The following is a 13,448-nucleotide window of genomic DNA, read 5'->3' on the forward strand; positions in this document are numbered from 1 at the left end:
GGTGAATTTCAAGTCGTTTTGGAGCCACCAGCATTTTTTTGAAAATTACTGGAGCCTCCAGCATTTTTTTGAAACCCGAAATTCCCACAAAATTTCATCAAATGGAGTTGGAAAGCTGAAAGTAATTCTGCAAACTAATTTCAATACTCTATGAAGTCGATTGCAGGTAAATTTCAAGTCGTTTTGAAGCCTCCAGCGATTTTTTGAAAATTACAGGAGCCTCCAGTAGATTTTTTAAACTTGAAATTTCCCCAAAATTTCATCAAATGGAGTTATCAGACCGAAATTTATACAAACTAATTTCAATACAATAATATGAAGTCGGCTGCGTGGGGTTTCAAGTGGTTTTGAAGGTTCCAGCTACTTTTTGGAAATTTCAATTCTGCTAAAAACGCCATGAAACCTTTCAAAAAGTCACTGGAGGCTCCAAAATTACTTGAACCCGCCTGAAGTCGTCTTCAGAGGGTGTTAAAATGGGAGTGCATAGTTGATTTCAGCTTTCCATCTCCATTTTGAGAAAATTTATTTCAAGTTTCAAAAATCTACTGGAGGCTCCAGTAATTTTCAAAAAATTGCTGGAGGCTCCAAAACGACTTGAAATTCACTTGCAGTCAACTTCGTAGAGTATTGAAATAAGTTTGCAGAATTAATTTCGGCTTTCCAACTCCATTTGATGAAATTTTGTGAGAATTTCGAGTTTCAAAAATCTGTTGGAGGCTCCAGAACTGCTCAAAATGGTTTGAAACCGTTTCTAATAGATTTGGCAGGTCGAAAATAGGGCATATCCCAAAGTTCAGCTTTGTATAGGTAAATAAGGTAAATTTGGTAAAATTTTGATTTTTTCTCCCATTTTGGCCAAAGTTTGATTTTTGAAAACTCACCAAAAATCGAAAAATGCACTTTAGCACTTAAAATGTTGACAGGTGATGAATTTTTGCCTGCTCTGTCGATCTACCTTTGTACGGTTTGAAAAATTTTATGCTAATCCTATGTTGAAATGCAAAATCTGCGATTTCGGCTGACCTCTGTCAATCAAAATGGCCGCCATTCTGTAACTAGGGCCACTTTTTTTTGAGGTCAAGGGCTAGAAATGTTCCTTAGAACTCCCCCTTTAAGAAAAAAATTGTCCCGGAGGATCGGCAGGGGGATGCAAGTGATCCTTATGCGCCCCCCCCCCCCGACTATAACGTTTTTGAAAATTTAATTTTCTATTTTTTTTTTTTTTTTCGGAGATTCTTGAGAATTTGTTGAAGGTTCCAAGATGGTTTGAAACTTTTCAGTATAGACAGTACACTTTTCAGTGATAAGGTAAAAATTTCCTCAACGAAAAAAAAAATTGAATCCATTTTCAAAACAAGCGACAATATTTAAAAACTTGTTCAAACATTTCTAAGCGACGTACAGCTCGAATTGAGAAGATCCATTTTTGCCAACAAATTCAAAATTTTTTCCACTTCTTCAATTGATTACGAGGGGCGCTTCTCATTGGCTAATGTTAGTAAACAAACCGAACAAAGCACTGATAAGTGATAATGGAATGAATGCGTAATTTTAGACGTTCCAAAAGACGAATTCGCGTTCATATTTTCGTTTACGTAACGATAAATAGCTGTTTTTGATCGTAAACCACTACTTTTATCTATCATAAATTTCGAGAGAAATCATAAATTTGTACGCGATCGGTAGCATTATCGTGAAATAGTCGTACAAAGTTGGGTACGTACAAATGAGTAATGGTCAACCATGTTGGTTAATCCGAAAGAAGTTCTTATCGCCAACGCTTTCTGGTATGTTGATCAATTTTTTCGATATTTCCTTCTTCGAAAATGATTATCTCATATACTGTATATGTTTAGGACTACCGAGCAATCGACTCTGTACTTCGTTCTACAGAAACGGAAAGGCTATGGTGAAAGTAACCGAAGTTTATCTGGTATCTTAGTCGGTACTTTCGACAGCGTCCTTGATAGAAAACCTCCACCGTTTAGAATTCTACACCAGACTCCAAATTCCGAAGTTTATTACGGTTTGTACATATTACTAACTATCTCTATCGACTGAATTTTGATATATTCGAGTACCTAAGTCTATTCGTGTAATCGTAGAAATAGCATGTTCGTTAACTCTGCAAGAAATCGAGAAAGATTGGGACTGGTTGCAGAAAAATCTAATGTGTCTGACTGCTTTTGAAAAAGAAGAAGAAGTTACCGAATTCGTATGCTGTAAAGTTCGATCTGTTGTTGCTAATAACGATGCTCCTGGTACGGTATTTTTCGTTCTCTTGGTTCTTCACGTAGGTATTCGACTTTTTAGCGTGTGTTTAATCAGCTAATACTTTGTAGATCTTATTACAGACGACGATGATTCTTTTAAAAATACCTCTTACAAGTTTTCAAGATTATTTAATATGCCAGCTGAAGAGAAATTGGTCAATTATTATTCCAGCAGGTTTGATTTCTAAATTCCGTTGTGTTGGTACGTCAAACGTCTAGATTAATATTCTAATTACATTATGTTTTTTATGCTAGTTATTGGAGAGGTCCGATGTTCTATCAAGGATGGATGTATTTATCGATAAATCATCTATGTTTTCACGCATTTATTCTGGGAGTGGAGACCAAAGTAGTGATACGTTGGACTGATGTGATCGATTTGAAGAGATCGAAAAAACACATACTACACGATACCATCAAAGTTACTACGAAGGATCAGCAGAAAGTTCGTTCGAATAATTTTCTTTTTTCTAGTTTTATTTTTCCTCCGAGTATTTTTACTAAACTAGATTTTATCTTTTTAGCATTATTTTTCTGTCTACATGCGAAAAGATGAAATATTTTCTCTTATGCAGCAACTGATGAATATCACGATGAGACAGTAAGCACCTATGTGATCTCGATACTTTTGTTCTTGTTTTATCACAACTGACTTATGCGAATTTTGCAGACTAATTGATGAAAAAATAGGCTTCGATGAAGATAAAGAATTATTAAACAAGCTTAGGTATGTTGAATATGCAAATTCCAAGTTATTCTTCGCAAGTTAATCATCGTATTAATTCGGTATTTCTATTCGTAGTAAAAATGTAAAGAAGAAGCCTTCATTTTTGAAACGTGATCTCGATGCTAGAGCCATCTCCGAAGGATACAGGCTTCTATTTCGTCTTCCAGTTTCTGAAAAATTAGATGGCAGTACGGACGCCAATCTGTTTACTCCCTACAATAAAAAATACAACTGCGGCACTATGTTTTTATCGCAGAATTATTTATGCTTCGATAGCAAGGTGAGATATCTAATCTTAGCGATATTGATTCGAGGTTTGTTCGCTAATCGATGTATTTTTCCAGGTACCTAGATTGGTATCTTTGGTTATACCGTTACGCGATGTTAGTCAAGTTGAAAAAGTCGAGAATAACTCGAATCCTGATCTTCATAAGGCGATTTCTATATCGATGAAAAGCGCCTCTAAACCTGTATTTTTGTTTTCGAGGATTAAAGATCGTGATTTTCTCATTCGAAAGTTATCAGAGCTTTTGTCTAAAATATCTGTGTAAGTGTTTGATGAAAATTTTTTCTAAACGGAATTCGATTCTTTTAATTTAATTAGTAATTCATGAAAATTTTCAATTCGTGCGTTTTTATCTTTCTTTTTTAGTTCTGAAAAAGTAATGGATGAAAATGCGAACGCAACTGGAAGTAGAGGTAACTAATACAACTTTGATCACACTTTCTTCCAATCACCTCCTTCATATTGGCCACATGTTTCATTACAGGTGAAGGAGACGATGCGATGCAAGGTTTATTCCTCAAAGTTTATCAAAAATCACTACCACCAGATGTAAAAGCCAAGCAAGAATTACGAGAAAAACAATGGGAATTGCATTTTAACGACTACGGTCGAGGTGTTTCAATATACAGGACGAACGAATTATCTACTTTGATTCTTCAAGGCGTTCCTGATTCGCTGCGTCGCGAAGTGTGGATGATTTTCTCCGGTATTTAAATCATTCTCCTTCTTATTCGCCTGTTTAAAATAGTATTTTTGATGCGACGACGGATGTGATAAACAGGTGCTTGGAATGAAATGGCTGCGAATACAGAAACGTACAAAGAACTACTGCGCAAATCTTCATCTGTTATTTCTACAACCAATGACGAAATTGAACGTGATCTCCATCGATCTTTACCAGAATACCCTGCTTATCAGACCGATGCCGGCATTGGTGCTTTGAGACGTGTTCTGAAAGCATACGCTGTTCGGAATCCGCAAATAGGTTCGATGATGACTGACGATTCAGAGAAATAATTTCCGATTTAGATTACTCATTCGAGTTATTTTCAAACAGGATATTGTCAAGCTATGAATATAGTCGCGTCTGTTTTACTCATCTATTGCACGGAAGAAGAAGCTTTCTGGTTATTGGTTTGTTTATGCGAATATCTCTTACCAGATTACTACAATAACAAAGTGGTCGGAGCTTTAATCGATCAAGGAGTCATGGATGATTTAATCGCCGAATATTTACCTGCGTTACACGAGACGTTGAAACGATTAGATATGATAAGAATGATCTCGTTAGCTTGGTTTTTAACTATTTTTATCAAGTAAGCTAACAATTACGAGGTCAAAGTCTAGACTCACTTTTCATTTCGAGATTATTTATATGTACGATGATTTGTTTTGCAGCGTGATGCCTTATAATAGCGCTGTAAACATTATGGATGCATTTTTCTTCGACGGTGCCAAAGTTATATTCCAAGTGAGCGGAAATTTTTACTTGGAAATTAGGTATTTAAGATTACGGATTTAATAATTATTGATCTTCCTATAGGTCACTTTGACTGTTTTGGAGGCTAATCAAGAGAAACTAATTCAATGTTCTGATGATGGGGAAGGTATTCAAATTTTGACGAAATATTTACAAGGGGTTTATGACGAATCTACTGACGAGGTTGTTGTTCTCAAGGAAAGCATTAAAAGTGAGAAGGTAAATTGTCATCGAATGGTCGTTAATCTTGACGTTGGTGTTTCGGATTTGTTTTATGATCGAGCCCTTGAATGCTCTTGTTACAGAGTGTTTCAGTTAGACGATTATTGTTCGATTCGTACGTAAAATACGGTAAATTGACCACCGGATACATCGAGCAACTCAGATCTAAACACAGAGTTCATACGGTTCAGTCTTTGGAAGATGGAATCGGTAGAAATGTCGTTAGAAGTGTTTGTCAAGATGGATTTTTCGAAATGAACGAACTTCAAGTACGAAATTAGATTTTTATCCATGTTCCATTAGCATCTTTTTGAATCGTATTGCGCTTTGAAGTCTTCGTAAGTAAAAATCGAAAATGAAAACATTTTACGAAATGTTTCAGGAATTACTGAATTTGGTCAAAGAAGAAATATTCAACATGCAAAGAAAATTCAACATGTCTGTTCGAAAACGAACTACGTCGGTAGATACCTGCCACGAAGAACCAGTCGTTCCGGAGAAGCAAATAAATTACTGCGATTTGATCAAATACGATTCCTCGCAACCAGTTTATAATTCCTATCAAATTGATTTCCAGCTTTTTAAGCTGTTTTATGTGAGCATATCGCCTTGGGGCAAAGCTAGCACTGCCGAAGATCTAGCTGCACGTTTGTTCAGAGTACGAATACGTCATGTTTACATTATTATTATTATTATTTTTTTTTTGAGATGATCGAGTTTAAATATAAATTTATTTCAGGTTTTAGATCACGATAAAGATGGTTTCATCAATTTCAAGGAGTTTGTCCGTGCCATAGGTCTGATGAGTAAAGTCGAAGCATCGCAGAGACTGACTCTACTTTACATATTGCATTTATCTCCTATTTTACCCGCTTGTGATCTCCGCAGAGATAGCGTTTCTGGTCAGTATGTCCTTCTGTGTGATCTTAAAAACTTGACAAATGCGCTCGTTATCCGTAAAATTACGTCTTCTGAATTTAGGCATCGAAGCTGAAGAAGTAGCTACCGACGCCGTGGAATTTTTCGAAGACGCGAGTAGTCCCGTTGTTACTCCTGTTTCGTCTAATCAATCAACTCCAACTTTCGAAAGATTCGTTGATTTTAATCCCACCACCAATTCAGGTACGAATCTGACTCATCATCGTGCAACCATCCGGTTAGCTGTTTTCTAAAATTATAATGTTTTTTGCCCAATTTCAGGTACCGAAAACGACGAAGATTCCGAATTATGTAGTCTAAGGTCATTCCGTTCATTACTTGAAAATCGTATCAGCCGTTCCGACACGAAAGCGTTGCCTAAAATGGATAAGAAACATTTCTGCGCTTTATGGGAAACACTTTACGATATCTTTGAGACTGAACCCGACCCGAGTAATTTGTACGCCGCTTTATCGACAATCGGTAAACGTTTAGTGGCCTTTTGAACGCGATAACGGCGATTACGTATTCTAAGTATTTTCAATTTTCTGTGTTTTTTTTAGGTTCGATGCTTTTCAATCTGGGAGAAGCGACGGAAAAGTTCATGATGAAAGAAATGTCGTCTTCGAATTTAGACGAGGTAAATGAGCTTGGCTTACGCGTCATTGATACGGTTTATCGAGCGAGAGAAATTAAATCGTTTTATCGCCGAATTGGAACGTTTCGTTTTTCAATTACCTACTACGAGTAACATGGTTTCCATGTACGTTGCCCCTTATCGATTCGGAAACGTTTAGTTTTTTTTTGCTTATCTGAGTTCGCGTAATTAATATTTGAGACTCGATTAATTTGAAATGTTATGAAAAATTCCAACGTTTTTGTTTCAACGAATGGGAAAATTTTGATCTTGTTGAAATTTGATTTCTAATCAAACAAACGCAGAATGAATGCAGGGATTGTACTCGGTTACTTTTTAAGTAACCAAGTTACTAAAGTTACAAACAGTAACTTATGGTTACTTTTTTAAAATATTGGTTACTAAAAGTTACTTTTTCCGAGATTTTTCACAGATTTTTTTAAAAAAATTTTATCCAACATTCTTCGACGAATTCAATTTTTTCTGTTTTGATGATTTTTCTTCTAAAATGTACTTAGAGGTTTTCTAATTTCAACAGGTACATATTATTATTTTTGAATTTCTCGATGGTTTTTAGTAAATTTTCTCTTGTTTTGATTGATTTTTACATCTTGAATTTTGGTGGTGATTTTTTTCCAAAATAATGTTTCCATGATTTTGCTCTGCATTTTGATGATGTTTTTCGCCTGAAATTTTGCCCAATTTCATCACCTTGAATTCTCGTGATTTTTTCATTGAAATTTTCCCTCGACTTTGTGTGATTTTTTATTGCTCAAATAGTCGGGATTTCTCCTTATTTTGGTTCGATGTTTTTTTTTGAATTTTGTGAATTTTTATCTTCGTCGATTTGGTGAGTTTTCTTTTGAATTTTTGTAGATTTTCCCCTATTCTGACGGGTATGATTTTTATGAATTTTCGCGAGTTCTGTTTTTCATGTGCTTTGATAATTTTCTCAGAATTTCCATTTTTTTTATATTTTCACATTTTGGCAAAGTTTCTCCAGTCTTGACAAACTTCTTTAACTTTGAATTTTCACGATTCTGTGGTTTTTATTGAGGTCCTTTTTTTGCCTAAATTTTGACTGAATTTTTTTTATTTCAACAGTTTTTTTTTGAGTTTTGTGCTTTAAAAAAACAAGTGATTTTTCTTGCTCACATTTTTGTAGAATTGTGATTTTTCTTCTTCCAAAAATCAATTTCCTTTAAATGTTAATCTTTTTTTCGAGAAGGGAGGCAAGCTTCTTCAAGATTTGCTGACTTTATTAATTTTTTTTTCACTTTTTGTGGTAGATTTTTCTACATCTTGATATCTTTCATTCGTTGATCCCTCTCTCTCTCTCTTCCTCTTCCCTTCCAGTTATGAGGAAAGGTGCTCCGGATTTCCTCTCTCTTTGAACAGTTTTTTTTCCAAGTTCGAATTATTTTTCTCTGTTGAATCTTCTTGAGTTTTGCTAGAAATTTTTCGATGATTTTTCTCAACATTTTTTTGATTTAGTTCCGAATTTATACCTAAAATTTTAGTTCCCGTGAGTTTTCTGTTCCGAATTCTTAAATGATTTTTACTCAACTGAATTTTCGAGATTTTTTCATTTTCATTATTTCCATAATTTTGTTTTGAATTTTATTGACTCGTTTTTCTGCCTAAATTTCTGTTCTTAATTTCGGCGAAATTTTTTTTCTTGAATTTTCGAGATTTTTTATGAAATTTTCTCCTAATTTAGCCCCACGTTTTAGTAATTTTTTCTACCTAAATTTTTGCGGAATTGTCCTGCTTACAGATTTTTTTCGAGTTCTTTGGACTTCGAGGCTTGATGATTTTATTTATAATGTTTTGTCGATTTCTTGATTTTTTTTCAAGTCTTATTCTTTTGAATTCTCATAGGTTTTATTTTCCAATTTTTTGACGATTTTCCTCGAATTTTCGTGTTTTCTCTTGTGCGTAAATTTTTGTGAAGTTTTCGCAGTTTCATCGTTAAATTTCGTGAATTTTGTTTTCAATTCGTGCGAGGTTTTTTTTTAAAATTTTAGTGCTTTTTACTTTAATTTTTTTGATGGAGTTTTTTTATTCTTCTAATCGAATTTTCATTCTGAAATCCTAGTGATTTTTTTCAACTTTTTATATTTAAAAAAAAAAAAAACTGTTTTTTGGTTCATTTTGAATTTCGAAGATCACGAAGAAGTTTTTCCACAATTTTTTGATCTTTGCTCTGCTTCCTGTTTTGGTCATTTTCTCTCAATTTCAATAATTTTGTCACTTTTTTTTCCATTTTTTGACAGTTTTTAAGGAGTTTTTTTCCTTTTGAAGTAAGGTACATTTTTCTGTATTCGAATTTTTAAAATGATTTTTACAAATCACTTTTGTTCCAAATTTGAATTGCAATCTCCACCACCGCCGCCTTTTCCTGTTAATTTTAATAAGTTTCCCGTTCTAAAATGATTCTTCTTATTGATGTATTTTTTTTTACAAATTATTATTATTTCTCAACACTCGAATATTTTTTCAGTAGCTTAACACATTTTTTGATTATGTTTCCGGAATCCAATATTTTTTTTATGCTTTCTTTTTGTATTTTGATCTACGAGTAGTTCACTTTCGAAACGTTGATAATTATCTGTTTTGAGCTTTTGCTAGTTTTTTTTTTTCTAAAATGGTTTGTATTGGAATATTTCAATGTTTTTTTCCTGTGTTTTTTTAAAAAACTGCAATCGAAATTTTCGTTACGTTTTTTTTTGTTTTTTTGTTTTTTTTAATCTAAAATAAACTGTAATGTTTTGTATGCATTGAAATTTTTTGGTTGCAACTTTTGTTTACATTAACATTTTTTTGGGTTACTTTTTGGTTACTTTTTCCGGCTTTTTTGGTTACCAAAGTTACTTTTTTTTGAGAAAATTTTGAGTACAATCCCTGTGAATGTTTTCGTGATATTTTTCTTCGTATTTTCACCAAATTTAGTATCTATCGAGTATTTTTAAAATTGAATTTACGTTACTCATTTTTCTCATCGTGATTCTAATATTTCCGAAGCACAATTTTTTCTGGGGAAAAATACTCATTCGTTCCAAAAATCCGTCATTTCGAGCGATAAACGGTTTAACGTGTAAAAATACGTATCAACAGATAAGATAATTAAATTCCGGGAAACATCATTTCCTTCACCCTCGCTACTCTTCCTCTATTTTTAAGCCAGCTAATCAAACAGCTGTACAGCTCACTTCAATTTTCAGGTACATATTTATTCGAAACACTTGAACGTATTTATTATTTTTTTAGGCTTCAATCAAAAAAGATGGATGGCGAATCACGGCCGAACAGTTCATAGCGACTGCGCTGACGAGCAGTCCGGTAAGTGATTATTTCAACAGGCAAATCAACCTCATCGAAGTAATCTCACAAATAAAAGAAAGAAAAATCCAATCGCTGTATAGTCTAACGGATTTAGCCTAAAGCGTCCGTTTTGGCTCTACAATCTACTAAATATTAATTTCCAAGGACATCGATTTGGAAAATTTCCCGTTGCTGTGATACTAATAGGATGTTCGGTTTCATGATTTTCTTATTACATCATTAAATTATGTATTTCGTCACCTGGTGACTGCAAAAGTAGACGCGGCCAGTTTATTCTGTGATTAAAAATGTTTATTTTAGCCTAGGCACAATTTTTTTTCTATTTTATTTTATTTTTTTAAAAAACTTATTATATTCTGTACGAATATTTCGTTTTATATTATGTACCATGCTGTCGATGAGCAATAATTTTGTAAATGTTAATTAAAACATTGTATCGTTATTTGTTTATACAGTTGTTGTTGTTGTTGTTGTTAGTGACATGTGTCGCATTATTGTCGTTGTCTGCTGAACAGAAAAAACTAACTCGACGTAGTAGTAGTAGTACAGATTTATTTTACACAAGACACATAGAAGAGAATACTGCGTGATGAAAACTTAAGAGCATATAAATAAACAACATAACGATAAATTAAAAGAAAGGGAACTTGTAGAAAAATTATTAAAATTACAGACGCCAGTGTCAGTGTGGTTTTACATCAATTCAGGAAACAATTCTGGTAACGAGAGATCAACGTCGCTGAGAGGCGAATCGATCGACTCGTAACCTTGGTCGGAATTTCTATCATCGATATCGATATCGCTGCAGATACTTTTAGGGGATATTTTTTTCTCATCGCAGTAGGCTTCGTTTAAAAAGTGATCTTCCGAGGTAATGACTATCTCTTCGGATATCATGTCTTCTAGAACGAATTCCGGCTGCTCTTCTTTTATTTCGGGTATACCAACGAGGATTGTTGTATTTGAGGGTTCGATAGTGTTTGAGGTCATTTCCCACGCGTCTTGAATAATCGTACTACTCTGCGGTTCGGTGGGTTTGGTTAAGTTGTCGTGATCGGTAGAAGGTACAGTAGCGATGCTGGGTTCCAACTGTGTTGATGGCTGCCCCACCATTTCATCGAGGTTAAATTGGATATTCTGCGCAAAAAAACGACCAGTCAAGTAAACACGTGAAAGTAAGAGAAATATTAACGAAATCTGGTTTCATCAGCAAATACATACCTCTGAAGAAGCCAGCGGTGAGATGGTGATGTCTCGTAGAAATTCCTCAAACGTAGGTGAATAACCCTCATTGTGATCCAAAAGAGAATCGAAATCGAGCTCAGGAAAACAAGATGGGCTAGCAGAGGTATCCGATGAACTAGATGACTCGAGCGACCCTGCGGCAGAGGGTAAACCGTGGATACTGCAGATCCAGGAGTTGACTCAAGAGCACATCTGGCACACCGTGATTCTTCTTCCTTTAACCTATCGTCTTCCTTGGCACATCTAGCTTGCTGTAATTCTTCCTTCAACCTTTCGTTTTCCTTTCGCATTTCTTCTTTTTCTACTTTAAGCGAGCTGACTTCCGATCTTAAATCTTTATTCTGTAATAATCGATTATTTTAGTTGGCGGCCTAAAAAGGATCGATCAATCGTGTAGGCCTACGCACGAATAAACGTACGTACATTTTTCTCTAGGAATTTTACAACTCTTTCCAATTCATCCATACGGGCTTTTTTACGATCTCGTGACGTTTGTGCGGCTTCTCTATTCTTTAATTTTCTGTAAAAAAAAAACATAGTCAACAGGTTATAATTATGTAGTACATCGAATGGGGAATTTATTGAAGTACCTTCTTGATGTAAACACTCACTTTCGCTGTAGCTTTTCCTCGTATGATAAATGGTCCAGAGATCTTTTTCTGCCTTTCTTTTGCGAACATGACGATTCTTCTTTGATTCGAATGTTTTCGCTGTAGGATATTAGAGGGGTTAATCTTTGGCTTGGTATCGGGCATACCAATTTCGAGTTGAACGAGTTTATAACAACTGCCCTCTTGGGGCAATCCAACGTCATACTGGTGATCATGAAGGGACTGCTGCTTTGGTACTCGATTTAAACTGTAAAATAACGTCGCAAAACTGTCACATATGTATATTGTATGGTGATTTAAAATTAAAATTAGGCAGGGCCCCATAAACGCAATTACAAAGCAGAAATCTGTAAATTATACGAGATGAACTTACCAATTCAACAATATTCTTTCACGTAGAACGATTAGACGAGTACAACGTACACAAAATTAGTAAAATTATTTTAATTTAGTCGAATTACAAGTAAAAATTTCAATTTTCAAGTTACCATTCCACGTTAGTGGTGTTGATATATCGATATCTTAAACGATATATCGATATGAGATCCAATATCGACATATCGATATGAAAAATCAATATCGACGATATATCGTATCGTCAAAAATTGAGGAAAAAATGCACGAAAACAGCCAAAAATATGAGTAAAAATTGAAATTAGAAAGAAATTTTAAAAAATTTTTCATTTTTTTCAAAAAAAAATTTTCTCACTTTTTTAAAAATCTATAAAATAATTTTTTGTCGTACCAAATTTTTTGCAGTTGTTAGTTCGCAATTAAACTAGAATGACTGAGTATACAAATGGGAAAAATAGGTACTTTTAAGGCAATATTGAAGATATCGATATATCGTCGATATATCGATATCTGTTGGAAAAATATCGTGATATATCGATATGAAATTTTTCTAAATATCAACATCACTATTCCACGTCAAATGCTCGTTATCGAATTGCGTAGGTAGAATGTAATAATAAACGCAGTTTCGTCATTGCCCCATTCATGAATATTTTACTCATGACGTCGTTAAAACACTAGCTAGAGGAGCTAGAGGTTAAAGTGCACTAATTTTTTTTTCGGTGCAAAACCTCGGAAGTTGTCGGGTATTGTCGGAGGTACTTCGTTCAACTTGTATTTATCATTTATTCATTTCATCGTCATTTTAAAAGTTAAAATTTTTCAATTGTAAATTAATAATGTAGGTATTGAGTTATTGAATATTTCCAGAGGTATCTAATTTTGGTACGAATAACTATAAAACTAAAATAAAAATCGATTATTGAAGCATTTTCATCTAAATACATAAAATAGGTAAAAATAAAACGATGTAAAATTGTCAGGATTGTATTCAAATTTTTCTCAAAAAAAGTAACTTTGGTAACCAAAAAAGCCAGAAAAAGTAACCAAAAAGTAAGCCAAAAAAATGTTAATGTAAACAAAAGATGCAACCAAAAAATTTCAATGCATACAAATCGTTACATTTTATTTTAGATTTAAAAAAAAAAAAAACGTAACGAAAATTTCGATAGCAGTTTTTTCAAAAAACACAGGAAAAAAACATTGAAATATTCCAATACAAACCATTTTAGAAAAAAAAAACTAGCAAAAGCTCAAAACAGATAATTATCAACGTTTCGAAAGTGAACTACTCGTAGATCAAAATACAAAAAGAAAGTATAAAAAAAATATTGGATTCCGGAAACATAA

The 13,448-nt window shown here is 33.8% G+C and overlaps 2 protein-coding genes across 3 annotated transcripts; one reads left to right on the forward strand and one right to left on the reverse strand.

Moving 5' to 3' along the window:
- The first annotated feature begins 1,509 nt into the window (after positions 1-1,509).
- Positions 1,510-10,338, forward strand: LOC135849725 (TBC1 domain family member 9-like). 2 transcript variants are annotated; one of them, XM_065370269.1, is made up of 22 exons: positions 1,510-1,787; positions 1,857-2,026; positions 2,106-2,261; positions 2,343-2,448; positions 2,529-2,718; positions 2,798-2,874; positions 2,944-3,000; positions 3,076-3,280; positions 3,345-3,547; positions 3,653-3,699; positions 3,771-3,992; positions 4,068-4,271; positions 4,344-4,602; positions 4,685-4,757; positions 4,830-4,985; positions 5,072-5,257; positions 5,371-5,646; positions 5,728-5,890; positions 5,970-6,110; positions 6,189-6,389; positions 6,470-6,546; positions 9,814-10,338. In XM_065370269.1, the coding sequence occupies exons 1-22, from the start codon at positions 1,744-1,746 to the stop codon at positions 9,985-9,987; spliced, it is 3,387 nt and encodes a 1,128-aa protein (XP_065226341.1). In that variant the 5' UTR covers positions 1,510-1,743; the 3' UTR covers positions 9,988-10,338. The 2 variants fall into 2 exon arrangements, with proteins under 2 accessions (XP_065226341.1, XP_065226342.1); XM_065370270.1 differs by having other exon boundaries at positions 2,355-2,448.
- Positions 10,339-10,420: 82 nt separating this feature from the next.
- On the reverse strand, positions 10,421-12,373 carry LOC135849726 (X-box-binding protein 1-like). The gene is made up of 5 exons (XM_065370272.1): positions 12,118-12,373; positions 11,745-11,991; positions 11,557-11,653; positions 11,110-11,474; positions 10,421-11,025 (listed from the first exon to the last, which is right to left on the reverse strand). The coding sequence occupies exons 2-5, from the start codon at positions 11,957-11,959 to the stop codon at positions 10,929-10,931; spliced, it is 774 nt and encodes a 257-aa protein (XP_065226344.1). The 5' UTR covers positions 11,960-11,991; positions 12,118-12,373; the 3' UTR covers positions 10,421-10,928.
- Between the last annotated feature and the right edge of the window lie 1,075 nt (positions 12,374-13,448).

Source organism: Planococcus citri, chromosome 1 (genome assembly GCF_950023065.1).
Source record: "Planococcus citri chromosome 1, ihPlaCitr1.1, whole genome shotgun sequence".
NCBI classification, from domain to species: Eukaryota; Metazoa; Arthropoda; class Insecta; order Hemiptera; family Pseudococcidae; genus Planococcus; species Planococcus citri.